The 19802-nt window shown below is 39.4% G+C and overlaps 2 protein-coding genes across 3 annotated transcripts; both read right to left on the bottom strand.

Moving 5' to 3' along the window:
• Nucleotides 1-652: 652 nt before the first annotated feature.
• csad (cysteine sulfinic acid decarboxylase) lies at nucleotides 653-7261 on the bottom strand. Of its 2 annotated transcripts, XM_066670907.1 has the most exons (12): nucleotides 7139-7261; nucleotides 6752-6842; nucleotides 4815-5037; nucleotides 4045-4124; nucleotides 3894-3948; nucleotides 3518-3634; nucleotides 3205-3269; nucleotides 2870-2951; nucleotides 2399-2598; nucleotides 1916-1967; nucleotides 1727-1816; nucleotides 653-1618 (listed from the first exon to the last, which is right to left on the bottom strand). In XM_066670907.1, the coding sequence occupies exons 1-12, from the start codon at nucleotides 7224-7226 to the stop codon at nucleotides 1445-1447; spliced, it is 1317 nt and encodes a 438-aa protein (XP_066527004.1). In that variant the 5' UTR covers nucleotides 7227-7261; the 3' UTR covers nucleotides 653-1444. The 2 variants fall into 2 exon arrangements, with proteins under 2 accessions (XP_066527004.1, XP_066527005.1); XM_066670908.1 differs by lacking the exons at nucleotides 4815-5037; nucleotides 6752-6842; nucleotides 7139-7261 and adding an exon at nucleotides 4224-4358.
• A 5063-nt stretch (nucleotides 7262-12324) lies between these two features.
• zgc:174906 (uncharacterized protein LOC571548 homolog) lies at nucleotides 12325-16837 on the bottom strand. Its single transcript, XM_066672620.1, has 4 exons — nucleotides 16680-16837; nucleotides 15414-15801; nucleotides 15232-15303; nucleotides 12325-15105 (listed from the first exon to the last, which is right to left on the bottom strand). Exons 2-4 carry the CDS (start codon nucleotides 15736-15738, stop codon nucleotides 14822-14824), a joined length of 681 nt encoding a protein of 226 aa, XP_066528717.1. The 5' UTR covers nucleotides 15739-15801; nucleotides 16680-16837; the 3' UTR covers nucleotides 12325-14821.
• Nucleotides 16838-19802: the final 2965 nt, after the last annotated feature.

Below are 19802 nucleotides of genomic sequence, written 5' to 3'. Positions count from 1 at the left end.
CAATGTGTGTTTTTGGACTGTGGGAGGAAACTGGAGCACCAGGAGGAAACCCACACGGACACAGGGAGAACACACCACACTCCTCAGTCACCCGGAGCGGGACTCGAACTCACAACCTCCAGGTCCCTGGAGCTGTGTGACTGCGACACCTACCTGCTGCACCACCGTGCTTAGAAATAAGTTGATAAAATCTTATTATATTCTTACAACAATTTCCAAACGAGCAATACTAGATATTAAGACTAAATTCCAGTAAATTTTACTTGTTTAGATTTCATTCTTTTGCAGTGTGGGTCAAATGGGTCATAATATGTCATAAACATAAGCAAAAATCTACTGGACAAGGCTTTTAAACCGCAGAAGAATAATGGAGGGATAAGTGGAGAAAGAGGCAGGGACTAATTGGACATTCATGCAAATGTGTGGAGTCAAGCCATTTTCAAAAAGTATTTTACTCTTGGAACTTATAAATATTTAATTTTAAGGAACAGGAATAAGTTGTTGACTCATGACTGGAAGGAGACTTCGAAAATATGTCATTAGCAGTCAGGTCACAAACTACCAGTACACAGAAAAGAGTCCTCAGAAAACAAGTGATTTACATACTGTTTTTTTTAATCAGTACAACATGATACATCACAACTATACGTCTATCATCAATACAAATCTAAACAAGATCTACACAGTAGGAATTAAAGCAGCTTGGATTTAAATAAGAGTATGCAAATACATACATATAGAAGGATATGTGCTCTTTGAAATGCATCTAAACTTTACAAAACACCACTTTGGATGTATATAACACTTTAGGGTGGATTTAAAGAAGGTCTAGTAGCCAGAACATGAATTTGACACCAAATATTTAGGCCGAGCAGACTGATAAATTGATGCTTATGTGATCAGTACAGGGTCTTCTCTAATCTGATCTAGTACTAATGAATCCATAATCGTTAAGTCTGACCAATGTAATACAATCAAGATCAAGCATTACTTTACTGTTCTTGATCAAACAGCATGTTAGTGATCTATGTTGTACAGTAAGCTACAATGGCAAAGAAAAGCTTTACTTTATATACAAAGTTAAGCTATAATAATTAAACTGGCGTAATGGCACATTTTGTGTTTATAAATGCCTGGAATTCAAAAGAGATGCAGTAAGACTTGCAGTAATGGATGGACAAAGAAATTTTGACTGGGATGAGTAATAGAAGCACCAGCACTGTTCAGCAGGATCACAGCCTTATTAGTTCTAATTCAGTGGGCCCCAATCTCATTAACGAGGAGAGGGATATTGTGCATCCAAGCTTTTGTTTTACCAATCAGTAACACATGTGAATCAACTATTTACACACACACACACACACATACACACATACATATGACAGCATTAAAGGGTTTGCAGAGCTTATAAAGGGAATAATGACCCACAGTTCCCATGGCCCGGTTAAAGATCTTTTCCCAGCCTCTCTATCTCGTCGAGAACGAAGTCCAAGTCACTGTGGGTCAGTTTTGGGGAAAGGATAACCATGCGGAAAAAGTTGACCCGACCATCCAGAGGCTGATAGCCCAACATCATTGAGCCCTTCTTCACCATGCGCTCCTTAAGAAGCGGTGCCACCTGGTGGTCAAGATACAAAAGCACAACAAAATGATAACATTTAAGCAAAAAGAATTGTTAGTCAGATTTACCAAACTCTGAGCAAACTGGACGATATGGTGGTCAAACCTTTGCCAGTTTGTCCTGGTAATCTGCACTCTTTTCTTTCCCTCTGAGGCTGGGAGGTATAAACCAGAAGCACACGTTCACAAACTGGGGCTGAAAAGAATTCCAAAGTAGGCAGACTTCAGTATAATATTCAAATGTGAATGAATATAGTTGCTGCAGTCAAGCACGAGTGCAATATTTCTATTTTACCTCAGAGACAAGTTGAAAACCTTCCCTTTTCTTCATCTCCTCAACAAAATACCTAGAATAGAAAGGGGGGGGGGAGGGTTAAATCTGACTAGCCTAAAATACTGGCAACTAGCAGACTAACTGTCTATGTCAGGGTTAGCAAGACTAGCATAGCTAACACAAAGCAGCAGAACCTTTTAGCCGGCTATGTGCTATACCAATGAGACTTGAATATCTCTAAAGAATTTTATTCCACCTAATCTCTGTGTTATAGGCACCACAAGACATTGTAACTAGCATAGTAGTTTACTATACTGGTGTAACTGGTGGTTTAGATATATAGAAGTACATTCATTCAGTTGTAAAATATCCTTAAAGCTTTGTATTAACCAAAGTAATAAGTAGTTGTTGTTTTTTTTTAAATTCAGGTCTGGTTTTCACACACACTACACAAAAATGTACCTTGATGTTTCAATGAGCAATATTAAGGAAAACACCATCTACCTTGTATTGGCAAAAGCCATATCAACTCGGTTGGCTAGGCCCTGGGACCCTATTGCCTTCCACATGAGCCACAGTTTCATGCAGTCCACTTTGCGTCCACACTGGATTGACTTGTCCCCAGTGTCAAGACTCATGTCATAGAACTTGTCTTGCTGGAACAAGTATGTGGCATTGGCACAGTGACAGCGCATCAGGAGATTCTGGTGAGAGAAAGAGATTATATGAGATTTTCTCAACCTCCAAATCTGTAAGCCCTTGTTCTGTCACGTAAGGTCATTTATTTTTACAGTATAGCTCTTTAAAAATAGGATAATGTTTAACTCTGTAAGAGTTTATGGGTCTAGGACTTTATGTAATCTTCCTAACTCTTTGATCACAATAGTACACACATATTACTACTGCACATTTTATTCACTCAAACATAACAATTTTATTTTAAAAAGATAAATTGCTTGTTTCATAGGTCCATACCGTGGTGTCTCTCATCAGAATAACAGAGCACTGAAGCCCAGCCATCAGCATTTTATGTGGATTCCAGGTGAAAGAATTTGCCCTGAGGCAAAAAAATAAATAAAACAAAAACAGGGTTAAAACTGACCTATATTTCTATGTTTCTATACCATTAATAGATATCAGACTAAAGATCAGCTCAAGTTTTCAGAAGGGAAAGTTCTGTGCTCCATTATATCTGTAGTCCAAGACTGACCACTGGACTGGAGGCATAAAGATTACTTTTAATTATTAAAATGAGCCATAGTCTCATAGTGTCCAGGGATCAGTTATGTGTGTCTATGTGATCAAGATACCTCTCAATCCCTGCAATCAGATGCTTGTGTTTTTTGGAAAACACCACACTTCCACCCCAAGCAGCCTGTGGAACAAAGAAAAATCATAACAGGCCTGTTTTCAGGAATTGTACTTGCTCTAAAGCCAGTTTAGATTTTCAAAGACATCGGTTTCCTGAGCTCATAAAAGAATATTTCTGTAACAAGGAATTTCATCAAGTTTAATCAAGCCAAGGTACAGCACATTCAGAGATATTACTGCGTGTGCATGTCTTCTTCGTTTGTTCTTAAATGTCTTCCCAAAAAATGCTGATAAAGAAGTGGTCAGACTTACGTCCACATGCATCCACATGCCATTACTCTCGCTAATGTCAGCTATGCGGTGCAGGGGGTCAAAGGCTCCCTGTACAGTGGAGCCGGCTGTGGCATTGACAAAGAACGGTACTGCGCCCTGCAGAGGAAAGAGAAAACCCACACAAGCTCAGATACAGCCAAAATACCCCAGAGTCAAACATGTGGAACACAGCAAATGAAAGCTGATTTTTCAAATCGAAATATTTTTTGTATAAAATATAAAAATATAAAATATGTTTAAATATATCAATATAAAATGTTTTTAAGTTTATTATTTAAGTTTCTTTATTCAAGTGTTTCTCTTGTGCTTCAGTGTGTCGCAAAGAAGAAGTTGGTTGAAAGGATAATGTATATACTTGTGATTTGGCATGAACAATTTTAGCCTCAAGGTCCTCTGGGATCATTCTGCCACTGTGGGTACAAAGAGGTTACAGAAGAGTGAAGTGGACTACAGGCCATGTGGGTGTATGCAGAAATAAACAGCTAAGACCATTTGAAGGCTAATACCTTTCGTCAACTTTCACATGGTAAACATTCTCTGTACCAATGCCAAGGAAGGCAGCAGACTTTTTCATCGAGTAGTGACTCTGAAGGAAATAAAAGATAAATTTGGGTTTAGTCCATAATTTGACTGCATATTAAAATAACAGCTGAGAAAAATAATAAAATACCATTTCTTCCCTTACCCCAAATGTATTTGCCAATAAATATTTGGTGTCTGATGTTGGCTTCTCTAGTTTTGCACCGGAGATATGAGGCTAATGTAGCAATTAGCATTTAGCAGCTAATATATCATCAATTAGCAGTGTGCAATCTCACCTAGACCTAACTTGCCACTTCATTTAGTTCCAAACAAAAACATTTATTTCAGCTCTATCCAGTTAAAATCTATATTTAAGATGCCATTTAGACCATATTCAAAGTTTTATCAAAATTTGTTCTTGGAAATATTTGATGGTCTGGTAACATGGTCAGATTAAAATATGGTCTGAGGCATGTGTCTGATGCTTAACCCCAACTGATGTGGTATGACCTTCCATTATTTGTAAACTAGCTACATTAGCCACATTAGCCTTGTAGCAAAATCAGAGGGCCTCCCGAAAACTAAAAGACACCAAACATTCCTTGATTGATGTTCATTTGGGGTAAGGGGACATCTGTGTAAAATTGACTTTGGCTAAACCACTTAAATTCAGCAAATTAAATGGTTTAAAAAATATCTTTTAATCCAGATTTTAATGCTAATTTTTGTTAAAAAAATCTTCTTCTTAGTTTACCTCCTGTGAAGTGAACACAGCTAGGCGTGGGACAGACCACAGACCCTGAGTTTTAACTTGTGGAAAAGCCCAGTACCGAGCCACGTTCATGGCATACATGTTGGACACAGAGCCTCCAGGACAGAAGATACCATCCCCCTCTGACCAGCCCACCAGAGAGCGTAGTTTACGCAGGACCACATCCTCCATTAGCACAAATACTGGGGCCACTTCATAGGTGTACCTGCAAATTTAGAATGTGAATGTGGATTGGAAAAATATGAGCTAGCTATCAGCCAGTGGTGTACACTGACGAAAATCAAAACATTTTTTATTATGGCAACAAAAGTGATTTTGCAGGTAAAAACTGTAACGTTCTGTTTTGTATTGTTTCTGTTCTGTGCTTCCCTTGTCATGTGACTGTTTCCCCCTGTCTTGTGTCTGCTTCCTGATTGTTCAATGGTCATGTGATACCCTTCCCATGTGTTTCTAGTGTCATGCGTCTTAATTAGTACCCAGGTGTTTCTTTTTGGTGTTGTCTTTATATAGTCCTTGTTTGTGGGTCATTGTATGTATGTTTGCTTGATGGTCCTTAGCCTATGTTTAGCCTTAGTCTATGTTTAATTCTGTGTTTTGTCTTGCTTTGTGTCTAGCTCTTGTGTATAATGTTTAGATTCCTAGTTTAGCATTTAGCTGTGTTTAATGTTTAGCATTGAGCCTTGTTTTGTGTTTAGTGTTTAGCTCTGTTTATAGTTTAGCCTAGTCTTTTGTGTTTAGCTCCTTAGCCTCTGTATTTAGCCCTTTTGTTTAGTTCCTTGGCTTCTGTGTTTTGCCCCTTTTGTTTAGCATACCTTCTGTCTAGTTTCCTTTAAGTTATTGTAATTAAACCTCCTGCACTTATCTCCTTCCCTTACTCCTAATAACCCCAGCATTTATTACAAAAACACTATACTTATTTTCAGTTATGTAATGTTTGTCATAAGTTAGAAGAACACAGGTTTTAATTAATTCTTCTTAGGCCAATTCTTCCGTGGGCCTAAGACTTTTGTCTTGAATATACATTTATAATGTAATGAACATTTACTTCAAAGCTTTACTGCTTTCCTGGACAAAAATGGGTGAACATCCTTTGAAATAATAGTACACACTGGATTATTTAGCAGTGATCCCTGAAGTTGCATTGGTGTTGTACATAGATGCAATGAGTTTCTCAAGTTTGTCTTTGAAGGTGACATATTACACGAAGTTAACCAAGTTCCCAGAGTGTGGTGGGCTTTGCTGGGGTTTCGGTGATATCACTCATGTCAGCCAATCTGAAAGTGTTAGATTTTTACAAAAAAAAAAAAAAAAAGATTTCTATTCCTAGATTTAACTTCTTCAACATGCTCCCTTATCACATCTACAGATATCTAAAGCCAGTGACAGTTTGGAGTGATGTCACAGTATCTGATGACCTTGTGACAGTGCGCTGATCTAACAAACACTGATAAAAGGTTTAATGGAAAATTACAAAGCTACAGTGTAGTTGAGGAAAAGAAAATTGTGCCATATATCAGAGCTGATTCAACACACTAAAATTAACAATATCAGTTTGCAAACAAGGAAAATGAGGTAATGTATATTAATTAATACACAACTAATGCAATTTATTTTTTAAATTAAAATAAATAGTAAACAGAGTCTGGTCTCTCAAAGGCATCTCAGTGCTGAATAATGGAGGATGAAAAAAAAAACATCTTGTACTGATCTCTGTGTTGTGATATTTTTGGGAATATCAGTTTGCACATTATTTGTTGCTAACATAAAAGACTGGGTGCTGGGTTAAACTTACAGTAAGGCTTGCTGACACACCATAAATTAATTTTTCTCCAAGCCTAGAAGTCATAGCTGGCTCTGAGGCTGCGGGAATCTTATGTTCTTATCTTTCTCATGTACTGTGCCAACTATGCCACACTTACTGGCTGGTGTTGAGTGTCTCTGTGAGGAGGCGTCCAGTCAGTGCGTGGTAATCCACTCCAGCAAACAGCTGATTGAAAAAATGAGGATGGCCTGAGAAGGAGGGGGAAAATGCTTATTTCTATTGAATGCCAAATGGTCCTTAATTGTACAGTCTAGTTGATAAGTTGGCCCTTTATTGGACATTCTACTGGCAGAATGGAAATTACCCTAGCTGGATTTATTTAACATGTTCCAGTAATGATATTCCTCATACATTTCCAGAACAAGCAGTTGTTGCACTTTAAGGCTGAAGTGTATAGTGAATGGAGTCTATGGTTATGAAATACAATGTAGGGAGCCATTAAAAATGAAGTCCTACTACCTGACCAGTGATAAAGACCACTTACATGTTTTAACGCTGTACTTGGCGACGTCGCGGACTCTCTGCAGCAGCTGCTGGTGAGATTCTCCATGGTCTCTAAGGTCCAGGTCCATCAGAGCCCTCAGCTCTTCTGGCTCTTTCCACTCACACACCTATGTTAACACACAAAGCCATATCTCAGTATGATGTTAAGTATGTTATCCACTATGCTTAGTAATGCACAACATATCATTGGAAAAAAGACTACCTTCTCCTTCATATCTGTAGCTTTGTGCACTGCCTCCTCCAAAATCACTTTGAAAGCTTCAGAGAGAAACAACTCTCCCTCTGAATGATCCACCTCAGATTCGTCATGAAAGCCATTCACACCATTAATCATCTTGCACTCTAAGGGATTTGAGTAATACATAAATCACACAATAAATGATTGTAACACAATCTGTAAATATCACTATAGTCCTATATGCCTTTTTACGCAATTATTTGAGGTCAGTTTTCAGTGCACTCTCTTGCAGTTGTTAAACTTGGATCAGCTGATCCGAGATCAATGTAAAAAATGCATGTCGTCCAAAGGGAAAAAACATAGACCACATCATCTGGGCTGAATCCAACTCCAATATCTGTTCTGAGGGGTGTTCTACACTCAAAGAGTGCACCACAATTCATGGCCAGGATCCAATTAAAATAAATTTGAATTTAATTTAAATTGAATTTAAAGTGTCTTTAAGTTAAGTATAAATTGTTTCAGAGTGAAGTAGAAAGTAAAAAAAAAACATGATTACGGATTATAAGGTTAAATACTGAGTTTATACCCTAGGTTTGTGTACAGCATTTTTTATTTGACTGTTGTTCATATTTACCGCTTTACCGTTAGCCTTTTTAAAAGTATTTAACCTGAGACAAAAGCTTTAATATATAATATGCAAGGCACCATGAGCTTAGGCGAATAACAAACAACGAACCCGCCCCGTTTCCGCTTCGCCCCTCCCACTAGGCACAGGCCCCGCCCCCAGTAACTTATTCTAATCATCGGGCACCCCTTTTACCAGGGGGCCTCAAAATGGGGTGGGACCGCCACGTTGAGAGAAAGCTTCACATAACTGAATACAACTTATACTTAAATTAACTTTTAATTACAGGCAAATTCTCTTTTTAATTCGATGAGAATATGTTTCCGTTTTATTTCTTCAGTGAAATCTTTAACCTGGTCGCTTTAGGGTCTGCATTCCCAGGCTCTGTGGCGGAGGGATACTGAGTTCACCCTCTCCAGGCATCGTGCTCGCACACGAAAACCACTTCTGGGCGGCAGTTGAACTGTATCCCTCAAAGACACAGTTATTTCCTGCTAAACTTCAGAGCAGTAAACATATTTAAGTAAACCCACTACACGCGCTACAGCTATTCACTCCTAATATGTAACACATTTAGACAAAAGAGCCCACATTTTCTGCTGCATACCTCAAAAAACTCGCGATATCTCACATATTAACACATTCTAAAAACGCTGCATCCTTTTTTCAAAGGCTCATTCTCACCTTTGGAAACGGTCGTACTCATTGCGGTTGTTCAAAGGTGTAGTCTGCTAACTGCACAGAGCCCATATGTAACCCGATATTTTGAAGTCTGATTTAAGGCGGACCGCAGACCAATCAGAATAGACGAGCCTGGACGCACCGGCCTGTGATTGGTCGAGACATGCAGAGGGAAAACCCATCGAGCTATAGCTCAGAATATATAGACAGAGATATAGGCAGCTGTCTAAACATAGAACAGAATTAGGATTGAGGATAATTTAAAGCCGAGTTTATGTATTTATATGAACTTGAGGGGTGGGACTCAAAACATTTAACATCTAAGTCTAACTTGCACATATTTCATGAGATATACAGAATAGTAAAAGACAGTAATGTTTCAAAGTGCTCTGAATTTGTTGACTAGTGCTAAAGTATACAGAAGCTGTGAAGCACATAGAATCGCAGCTGCTTTGACTGCTGTAGCATTAAAAATTGCATATATGACCATGGAATGTTTTCTAGGAATCCTGATATATCCAGGCTTTACTGGGGTTCTTTGCCCTCCCCTTTTTTACGGCCTATACACTGAAAGAAAATCAATGTAAACCAATCATTTATTTTACCATGAACAAACTAATCAATCACGGCCCAGTTTCTTGCATGAAGACTTTTTTCATTCATTCATTCATTCATTCATTATCTGCTTATCCAATTCAGGGTCACAGTGGGTCCGGCGCAAGGCGGGAACACACCCTGGAGGGGTCACAAGTCCTTCACAGGGCAACACACACACTCACACATTCACAGCTATGGACACTTTTTTGAGTCGCCAATCCACCTACCAACATTTGTTTTTGGACCGTAGGAAGAAACCGGAGCATCCAGAAGAACCCCACGCAGACACAGGGAGAACACACCACACTCCTCACAGACAGTCACCTGGAGGAAACCCACACAGACACAGGGAGAACACACTAAACTCCTCACTGACAGTCACCCGGAGGAAACCCATGCAGACACAGGGAGAACACACCACACTCCTCACAGACAGTCACCCGGAGGAAACCCACGCGGACACAGGGAGAACACACCACACTCCTCACAGACAGTCACTCGGAGGAAACCCACACAGACACAGGGAGAACACACCACACTCCTCATAGTCAGTCACCCGGAGGAAACCCACGTGGACACAGGGAGAACACACCACACTCCTCACAGTCAGTCACCCGGAGGAAACCCACGCAGACACAGGGAGAACACACCACACTCCTCACAGTCAGTCACCTGGAGGAAACCCACGCAGACACAGAGAGAACAAACCGCACTCCTCACGGACAGTCACCTGGAGGAAACCCACGCAGACACAGAGAGAACAAACCACACTCCTCACAGACAGTCACCCGGAGGAAACCCACACAGACACAGGGAGAACACACCACACTCCTCACAGACAGTCACCTGGACCACAACCTCCAACACCCACACTGAATGGACACTTTTCCATAGCCAACCCATCTACAAGTCTGTGTTGTTGAACTGTGAGAGGAAACCCGAGCACCCAGAGGAAACCCATGCAGACAAATTGTTGATATTTAAGTAGTCTATTTTTAGATTAGGTTTCACTAGGTTTGTGGCATAACTGCTGATTGGAGAGAAACTTATAGACTAAGATTTATTTACAGTGCTGGTGACAGGTGTCGTGATGTCAACACAGATACGCTAATTTTACCAGCTTTACACAAGCACCAGTAAACATTTTTCTGTAATTCTATTTTTTATGCTGATTATAGAAAATAGACATTATAATAAGTAGATAGTCTCTATAGAGAACACACTTTAAACACCTGTATATTTTGATTATTACAAAAATGAAACTATAAATATGACCTAAGCTATGAGATATCATATAATATTTAATTTTTCCAATGTTTTAAACTCAGCAAATAAGAAAAAAGGCATATTTAAAGGAGATAGATTATGAAAACAATATATTTTCAGTGTGTTTGCACAACAATGTGGGGATCTGGAGTCTACCAACCCACGAACTGAAATAACACAAGCTCAGTCGTTTTTGGTGGTTTGTCTAACTCTGAAAATATAAGATAAAATCATTTTATGATTTTGCTTCCCTTCTGATATCCTTCAGACTTCAGAACTGCACCGCCCCTCCGTATGGGCATCTTCCATCACAGCTCCAGCTCATTATCATATAAAGAAACATGTACTGAAACCAGTCCTCCTCAACAGGGTTGTTTAGATGGGGCAAACCATGCTTTGACATTTGATCTCTGTGGTATTTTGACCAAAGCTTGTTATTAACACCAAACTGACCTGTAGTGATGTTTTGATAAGAACATATTTTCCATAAATGTTCCCTATAACAAATGTGTTAGCTTATGTTTACTCAGGAAAACATAGTTTGACGTAGACCCCAAAATGTTGTCATAGAACTGTACAATTCCACTGTGCAAGGGTTTTTAAGTAAAACAAAATCTCATAAAATAAACATAGATTAGACATAAAGCCTCAGATGCCTAATGGAGTAATTAGTAAAGTGGAACTAAAGCCTGATTTTGAAGACAGTTATCCTTTGTGTGCAGTCTACAGTGGCGTCTTTGAGTTGAAATCAGCTCATAATATAATAAACAGAAAATTGTAAATCTTAAAAAAATCTAAATTAAGCCGTAAAAGCTGATAACACTGTTACTGGTTAACAGCCTTTTTCACCACTATGGCAATAATTAACCTTAAGGTTTTTCCCTTTTGACTAAAAACGGACTCAAGGCCAAAAAAGGGAAATATATAAATAAAGAAGCAGCAGAACAATCGATACGTTAAAAAGAACGACAAATGTAGAAAATGACTCAAAATGAAACAAAATGATTTAAACAGTGAGCTTTTTGAATCTAAACTTCTGACGGCATGAAGGTAAACGTGTGCTGAACAGCTTTGGTATGAAAATATTCCATTCTGTCTGGCAGTGTTAGCAAGTTGATGACTGTGCAACGGAATAGTACAAAGCCCCTCCTCTCAGATGATTACTTGGCTCACAGTACAAGGGTGAACAAGGGTGAAACACCAGGGTGAAAATGCATCAGGGTGAAACAACGTGATACTTGCCGAGAGAACAAAGGTCAGCATAGAAACAGCAGATAACTGTTTAAGTTTAAACCCTCCTCATTTCTCACACCAGGTAACCTCAGAGAAAAGGCTTAGCCATTACAGTATGGTCTCTCCACTGTGCTCAGAGGGGAGTATTAATTAAAAAACCTCCACAATAAAAGCCCTTTAAATTACTTCAATATATATTTTCCATCTGGACGTGGGAAACCAATAATAGTCACAAAATAATTAGTTAAATGTAGTTTCATGTGCGTATAATATTAATTCAAAAATTGCAATATCTCCCCATGCACATACAGTCGGTGCTAAAAAACAAATGAAACCTGCTGGTGTTGTGTCAAACAGACCTAGTCTGCTTTCAGAAATATGCTGGACTCTTCAGAGTCACACTGATGATGTTCTGCCCTTTCTATTAATACACACTTTTCTCCTTCAGCAACTGAAGCACAGGTCTAACATTTTACAACTTTATTCAGTTCAAACTGTTTCTGCACAGGAAGACAATGTCTAAAAGATATAACATTATAAAAATACAACCCACGAATAATTTGTATAAACATTTTTACAGGGAAAAAGTCATGTAGAAAAGTCATTTATAACAGAGAAAAAGAATCAATTTTATAAAACAAGGCACTGTTTCAGAAAACAATGCCTCTCCCTAAAAGGCTATTATACATTTCTTTATCCAGGATGATAACACTAAAAAATATTTAAGGGCGTTATCAATTCATAACTGTCCCTTATTTATCTAGTGTGATCTTCTCTAAAGCAGCAGCTTTACCTCACTGAGGCCCTGAGAGGGACTTCACAAGGCAATGTTTAGCTTTGTGGGATGTCCACAGAAATGTCCCCTACCACTTCTCTTCTCTTCTCTTGCTGGACAGCTTTGATTGGTTGATTACATTATTAAATGTAAAAATCCTGCTTCTTACCTTATTTCCTAAACTGGAAAAGAAATGCAAAATAATTTAAAGGAGTCACATTATGAAAAATGTTCTTTTGAATGCATTGGCACATTCATTTGGAGATCCCACGTTTTTATTTTACTATCGGCCTGAAACTATGGGAATACAGTAAACAAAATAGAAATACAGTAATCCCTCGCTACTTCGCGGTTCATCTTTCGAAGATTTGCTACTTCACGGGGGCTTTTTATTATTTACATGTATTAGACTGGGCCTGTAGGTGACGTGACATATATCATTTACAAGTATTTCTTACGTACAGTACATGTATTGTTCATGTCCACATCTGAGTGAAATTTACTGACGCTAAATCACAGCTCAGGAATGACTCTATTAAAGAAACTGGTAGGATATCACATGTAGTTCCAGCTGAAAAACATTATAGAATGACTGTTTAATGCGAAGGGTGTGTTGTTAACAGCACAGGGAGGGTTTTAAAAGTCCAAATACTCGTTAAATACATAAAAAAAATATCTTTCCTCTTCTTCGCGGAAATGTGTTTTTTGCGGGTGGTGTTGGAACGCATCCCCCGTGAAAAACGAGGGATCACTGTACACTGATTAAATATAATGAAAACAAGAATGGAGAAGAAATAGAACAAAGCAAAACTGACTAAAAGCCAGTGTTTCTGCACCTTGTGTTCTCACTCATGGACTCTCATGCTTTAAACTAAACAGAGGCTTGTTCTCAACAGGAGCTGGAAACAGTCGTTCTGAACAGGGCTGTTCAGGCAGGGTAAGCGAAGTGATGTGTTGTTCAAACCTTGTGGCATGTCACAGATGTCTTATTGAGACCACTCTGTTAACATGTGGAAAAGACAAATAATATGTCCCCTAAAGAAAATATTTTTCTCTATTGTACTCCAGTGCAGAATTTAGCATTTGAAAAGAAAAGTCCTCATTCTTAACAAAATAATCAAACATTTTCAAGATTTCATAATTCGATATTAATTGAAAATTGATGCATTGAAAAATTTCCTAAAAAATGAGTGAAACTGAATTGTACACAGAGTTTATGCACCGATTGTTTCCTTAATTCCTGTATTTAAACTGAATACTACGACGGAGTTTTAGGGCCACAGCCTTAAAAAACAAAAAAACAAGATTCCAAGATTAAAGTCAGAATTTCGAGAAAAAAACTCGGAATAATTCTAAGAAAAAATCTCTGAATAAATCTGAGAAAAAATCTCAGAATAATTCGCTGCGTATAATGGAGCAGACACAGTGTAACTGTGGAATGCAGTGTGTTGCTTAAGTCATGCTATTGTATAGATTTCAGGAATAAACACTCAGTTCTCTTCCACATCAGGACCACACTGTGATTAGTGTTTAAACCCTGAATCGGTGCACGAACCCATGGCATGTAGTTTCACATGATACAATTAATGATCATGAAAATGATGGATCCAGAGCAAGTAGAACTCCGGCGCCCACGAGGCTCCAGCGCATTACGGCTCGGACTCGTACAAAAAACTAAAGCCTTATGCATCTCAGTAAATGTCATGTCGTGTGAATGCGTTTAATAAATAATTCATGCATAAGACTTTAGTTTTTTATGCAGCATAAGGCTCCACAGTTACACTCTGTGTGCTCCATTATACGCAGCAAATTATTCCGAGATTTTTTCTCAGAATTATTCCGAGATTTTTTCTTCTCGGAATTCTGACTTTAATCTCGGAATCTTGTTTTTTTTTTTCAACGCTGTGGCCCTAGAACTCCGTCATAGAATACTAATAGAACTGGAGAGGTTAAAATGCATTACATAATTCTCTAGGGGAAATGTGAGCATTCATGAGACACTGAACCAGTCAGTTTCTGCTCTTATTGGGTACACACTCAATCTGAATCAGGTCCATATTTGTGGTGTTGATCCAGTCCAAAGTGTGTGAAATTTAAAAGCCTCCAACGCCTTAAATCATTTCAGTCAGTCATGTAACAGTCAAATTGTGGTACAGAATCGCCCACAATGGATACAGATGATATTAGATTTTTTTGAGGCAGTGTATGTTTCAAACAAGTCCCAGTTCTTTGGTGCACTGGATATTCTCTTAAAGATTCACAGCCCTAGAACCTAGATCTAGCTGATGTGAGAGTGCTATGGGGCTCAGTTCTCTTCCAGCAGGAAGTCTATACTCCCGGGTGTAACTGCGTTCTCCTCCTGAGTGAGGAGGTTGTGCAGACGCTCCGCAGTGGCCTTCTCCCTCTCTCTCATGCTCCAGTCTCGCAGCATCGTGAACACACACTCCCTGTGGCTGCGAGGGTTTTCCTCAACAATCTGCTCCAGCCGGGTGGAGGAGACGTCCAGGACTACCCTGCCCACCTCCTTCCAGCTACTGCCAATGTGGCGAGCCACCAGCATCAGCTGCTTGTCTGTCACCATCCTGTTACCTGTTTGAGATAAATTGAAATATTTTAGGGACAAATATCTTCAGAAAAACAAGTCCTGAATAATGGGGAGCTCTCAGTCTAAAACTAGGCTTAATCTTAAACTACTCAATAGCTTTGCAGACTCACTAGATTTGCACAGCTGCTTCGGTGGCACTTCTTCTGCTGGTTGTTGCACTTTCCTTTTTGTTTCCTTCTTCTCTAAAAAAAATAATTAAAACCTTTTTTAAACAATAGAAACATATTTTACAATTACTTTTTAAAGTTTTGTTTTTCTGAGGTTATACACTGAACATTTCTGATGCCATCACCTGTAGTCTGCACTGTGCTTGTATTTAGAGGCAACTCTTTGAGGAAGCTCAGTTTATGAAACGTCTCTTGAATCTCGTCCTCTTTTAAGAGTCTCAGGAAACTCTGAACACTTCTGTCGTCTTTCGTCATAATGTAATCCAGAAGGTCCCGGGCTTTCTCCGATGGGACAGAAGTGGATTTGACATGGTCATACTCTCGTTGGGACAGCAGGCTGAGTGAATGACAATGCTGGAGGATAAAATCTGTATCTCCACACAGAGCATCTATGAGCTTAAGCTTAAACTTCTGTAAGAGCCTAGTGCCACCTACTGGGTCTCCATCCATCTTGTCCTTATGGAATAATCAATGAAAGTCTCTCCCGTCGTCTTCTTTCTTAAAATCAGAAACCTAAAGAAAAAAAACACACACACACACACACACACACACTATTATTTTTAAAGTTGTTTGAACATGTTATAAATCTGTTGTATTTCATTCATTCATTCATTATCTGTAACCCTTATCCAGTTCAGGGTCACGGTGGGTCCAGAGCCTACCTGGAATCACTGGGCGCAAGGCGGGAATACACCCTGGAGGGGGCGCAAGTCCTTTACAGGGCAACACACATATTCACACCTACGGACACTTTTGAGTCATCAATCCACCTACCAGCGTGTGTTTTTGGATTGTGGGAGGAAACTGGAGCACCCGGAGGAAACCCACCCAGACACAGGGAGAACACACCACACTCCTCACAGACAGTCACCCGGAGGAAACCCATGCAGACACAGGGAGAACACACCACACTCCTCACAGACAGTCACCCGGAGGAAACCCACCCAGACACAGGGAGAACACACCAACCTCCAGGTCCCTGGAGCTGTGTGACTGCGACACCTACCTGCTGCGCCACCGTGCCACCCAACTATAGATTTCATTTTAGTATTAACTTTACCCATGGATTGAACAAGTACTGAATCATTCAGTGAAGTGCTTCCAAAACCTTTTTAGCAGCGCTGAAGAGAGCAGCCCCTTTTTGTCGATGTGAGTAAATCATATAAAACTGCAACGTGTTACTGAAGGGGAAAGAATATGAAAAACCACTTTTACATTGTAATTATTATAAGTGACATGCATTATATATTTCAGTCATTTGTCTTGCAGCATCCCATAACCAAAAGCTTTTGTTAATCCTATGTAACACCTGATTAAATGTAGATAAATGTTGTTTCTTTTCACCTAAACGGAAAGCCAACAGACTTAAGAGCAACGTGAATGTGATTTACCTCTCAGACTGCGTTCATCTGCTGATCTTCAGATAAACATTTTTAAACATCACTGCCTGGATACGGACTCAGGGAATATGCACACACAGTTTGTGTAAATTGCACTTCATTTATTAAACAGATATGAGTACTAAGACCCGCAAAAACGGCGCTTGTGTTTGTTTTTTCCTCCTCTGCTATTGTGAAGTGACAGTGGTCGAACGTCTCTCTGCTGCCACCAGCAGGAAGTAAGGCTACACTACACCGCCAAAAGTATTCGCTCGTTTGACTTCGCACACATATGTACAGTATTTGAGTGAAATCCCATTCTTAATCCATAGGGTTTAATAAGATATCGGCCCACGCTTTGCAGCTATAACAGATTCAACTCTTCTGGGAAGGCTTTTCACAAGGGTTAGGACTGTGTTTATGGGAATTTTTAATCATTTTTCCAGAAACGCCTTGAGAAAGCCTTGCAGTGTTCTGTTGAGTTGAGTTCAGGTCACTCAAGTTCTTCCACACCAGACTCGCTCATCCATGCCTGTACAGACCTTGCTTTGTGCACTGGTGGGCCGTCATGTTGGAACAGGAAGGGGCCATTCCCATCTGTTTTCCACAAAGTTGTAAGCATGAAAATCTTTTGGTACGCTGAAGCATTAAGGGTTCCTTTCAATGGAACTAAGGGACAGAACCCAGCTCCTGAATAACTATCCCATATCACTTGCCCTACACCAAACTTTACAATGCAGTCAGACAAGTATTGTTCTGGCAACCACCAAACTCAGACTCGTCCATCAGATTGCCAGATAAAGAGGCGTAATTCATCACCTCAGAGAATACGTCTCCACTGCTCTAGAGTCCTGTGGTGGCATGCTTTACACTACTGCCTCCGACAGGTTGGTTTTGCTTTGTGTTGTTTGGCTTGGATGCAGTTGCTCGGCCATGGAAACCCATTCCATGAATCTCTGTGCACTGTTCTTGAACTAATCTGAAGGCCACAAAAAGTTTGAAGTTCAGTAGGGATTGACTCTGCCAAAAGTTGGCAAACTCTGCACACTATGCACCTCAGCATCTACTAACCCCATTCTGAAATTTCACATGGCCTACCACTTTGTGGCTGAGTTGCTGTTGTTCCCAATCCCTTCCACTTTATTATAATACCACTGACAGTTGACTGTGGAATATTTAGTTTAAGGAAATTTCATGACCTGACAGGTAGCATCCTATCATGATACCACTAGGTTTATACAATACCACATTCTCCCTATTACAGATCACAGAAATATTAAAGCTGTAATTGTACGGTAAAAATATTACGTAGTATTCCTTTAAACCAGGATACCGACTTATTGTAAACTAAAATGGTTAAGAAGTGAAGAGTGTTACTGAGAGTAGTGTGATCGGAAATGCTCAGTTTTAGAGAAATCATTCACTGTGGTGGAGGACTCAGACAGGGAAAATATTTAAAGGCTTTAAAAGCACCTTCATACAAATTTATTACATAAATTTACATACATACTACATTATTCTTGAAACTATAAGTTTGGTAGATATAAGGTTTTACCTTATATCTGTGGCACACACACACACACTACAATATATTTCCAGTTATAGCAATATCATACAAGCAATATCATAACATAGGTAACCTCTGTCAGTAATGTTTCAAGAACTATATACAAAGCCTCCTGAACATCAGGTCAGTATTGTTTTCTTATAGAAATAGAGATTGCATTGCAGGTGTAACCTGATTAACACCGATAATCTGTTTTACACTGATAAAATGATCTTTCATACTTTTTTCTCCTCAGTAAAGAGTACAACAGTCAAAGAAAGTCATTAATATACAACATTCATGTCTATAATCATTATAAGTTAATAAATATACAGGAAATTCACTGTGTCTGAGGCCTCAAGCTTTATGGGAAAGGTGAAGATGTTTCTCTTTGTTCCAACCACACAAGAATGCTTGAATGACCCTGGACTGAAACTTTTTGGTCAAGTGTTTTCCACTTGTGTGGAGTGGTCAGATTCAGACAAATTCAACCTAACAGTATAGTTTTACTCCTTAGTGTACGTATGCAAATGAGCATTCTATTATCAAACACAGTTCTAAGGTGAATATTGCTGCATTCCTGATTTAATTTGCAGTGTTTAAACCAGCAGCCTTCAAGTGTGTGAAGTAGTTCCAGCCGAAAACATTTCCTCCTTCATGTTCATTTCACAATGTTCATTCATGAATTTACTCTGCCATTTCCAGGAAGAGTCTGTGGGCAGAGATGAGAGAGAAGCGTTTGGCTTTCCTGTACCTGAACATTTTGTCATGCCTTACTGAGCTAATTTTACATTGGCTTATGGGCTGCTTTGAAAGCTTTGGTGCGTTTTATCATATTATTTATATGTCCGCTAATGGGACAAATCTCCGTGGGAAGATCTGCTTGAGTCTGAGTTGTTTGGCATCCCTAGAGAGTCATTGGAACTTATAGCCTTGTAAATATTTGTCTGTTTATGTGTTGAGTTTAATGACTTCCTCAGGAGTTGTTGAAGAAGGCTTACTATTTTTAGTAAACTAATAAAAACATGGTTGAATGAGAACATTAGACGTTAAATTAATATGTAAATGTTTCCTGAAACAGCACATTAATACTTCAGACTGTTGTAGCTTAAACAGTGAAAAGTGTTGCTCCAGAACTCTAAACCACATTTTAAGATGTACTTCAGTGTCAAGAGAATTTTGCCAACACATGTAGTGCCAAGCCCACCCTCACACAAGCCATCCATGTGATTAGGATTATGTTGATGAGACATTCATTTAGACAGCGCTCTTGTTCCAGACGGAGCAAGCCATCCACCCCATGGGCTTAGTTTTAACTGTGTAAGGCACACAATGCCAATGTACAGTGTTCCCCCTTACCTTGTAAACAGTCATTTGGCCAAGACAAGTTTGGTGTCCGGGTGACTGTCTGTGAGGAGTTGGTGTGTTCTCCCTGTGTCCGCGTGGGTTTCCTCCGGGTGCTCCGGTTTACTCCTACGGTCCAGAAACACACGTTGGTAGGTGGATTGGTGACTCCAAAGTGTCCGTAGGTGTGAGTGAATGTGTGTGTATGTGTCTGTGTTGCCCTGTGAAGGACTGGCGCCCCCTCC

Source organism: Hoplias malabaricus, chromosome 5, assembly GCF_029633855.1.
Source record: "Hoplias malabaricus isolate fHopMal1 chromosome 5, fHopMal1.hap1, whole genome shotgun sequence".
In the NCBI taxonomy this organism is placed as follows: domain Eukaryota; kingdom Metazoa; phylum Chordata; class Actinopteri; order Characiformes; family Erythrinidae; genus Hoplias; species Hoplias malabaricus.
The sequence above is the reverse complement of the archived record's forward strand: the minus strand, read 5'-3'. Positions and strand labels throughout refer to the sequence as shown.

Coding starts and splice junctions, on each gene's coding strand:
- zgc:174906 (XM_066672620.1), bottom strand. CDS start 15,738: ATGGATGGAGACCCAGTAGGTGGCACTAGGCTCTTACAGAAGTTTAAG. Junction 15,304..15,413: donor AAGCACAGTGCAGACTACAG/GTGATGGCATCA, acceptor TATTTTTTTTAG/AGAAGAAGGAAACAAAAAGG. Junction 15,106..15,231: donor GAAGCAGCTGTGCAAATCTA/GTGAGTCTGCAA, acceptor TATCTCAAACAG/GTAACAGGATGGTGACAGAC.
- csad (XM_066670907.1), bottom strand. CDS start 7,226: ATGGACCTGGACCTTAGAGACCATGGAGAATCTCACCAGCAGCTGCTG. Junction 3,270..3,517: donor GCATGTGGATGCATGTGGAC/GTAAGTCTGACC, acceptor TTTGTTCCACAG/GCTGCTTGGGGTGGAAGTGT. Junction 1,817..1,915: donor GTTTTCAACTTGTCTCTGAG/GTAAAATAGAAA, acceptor AATTCTTTTCAG/CCCCAGTTTGTGAACGTGTG.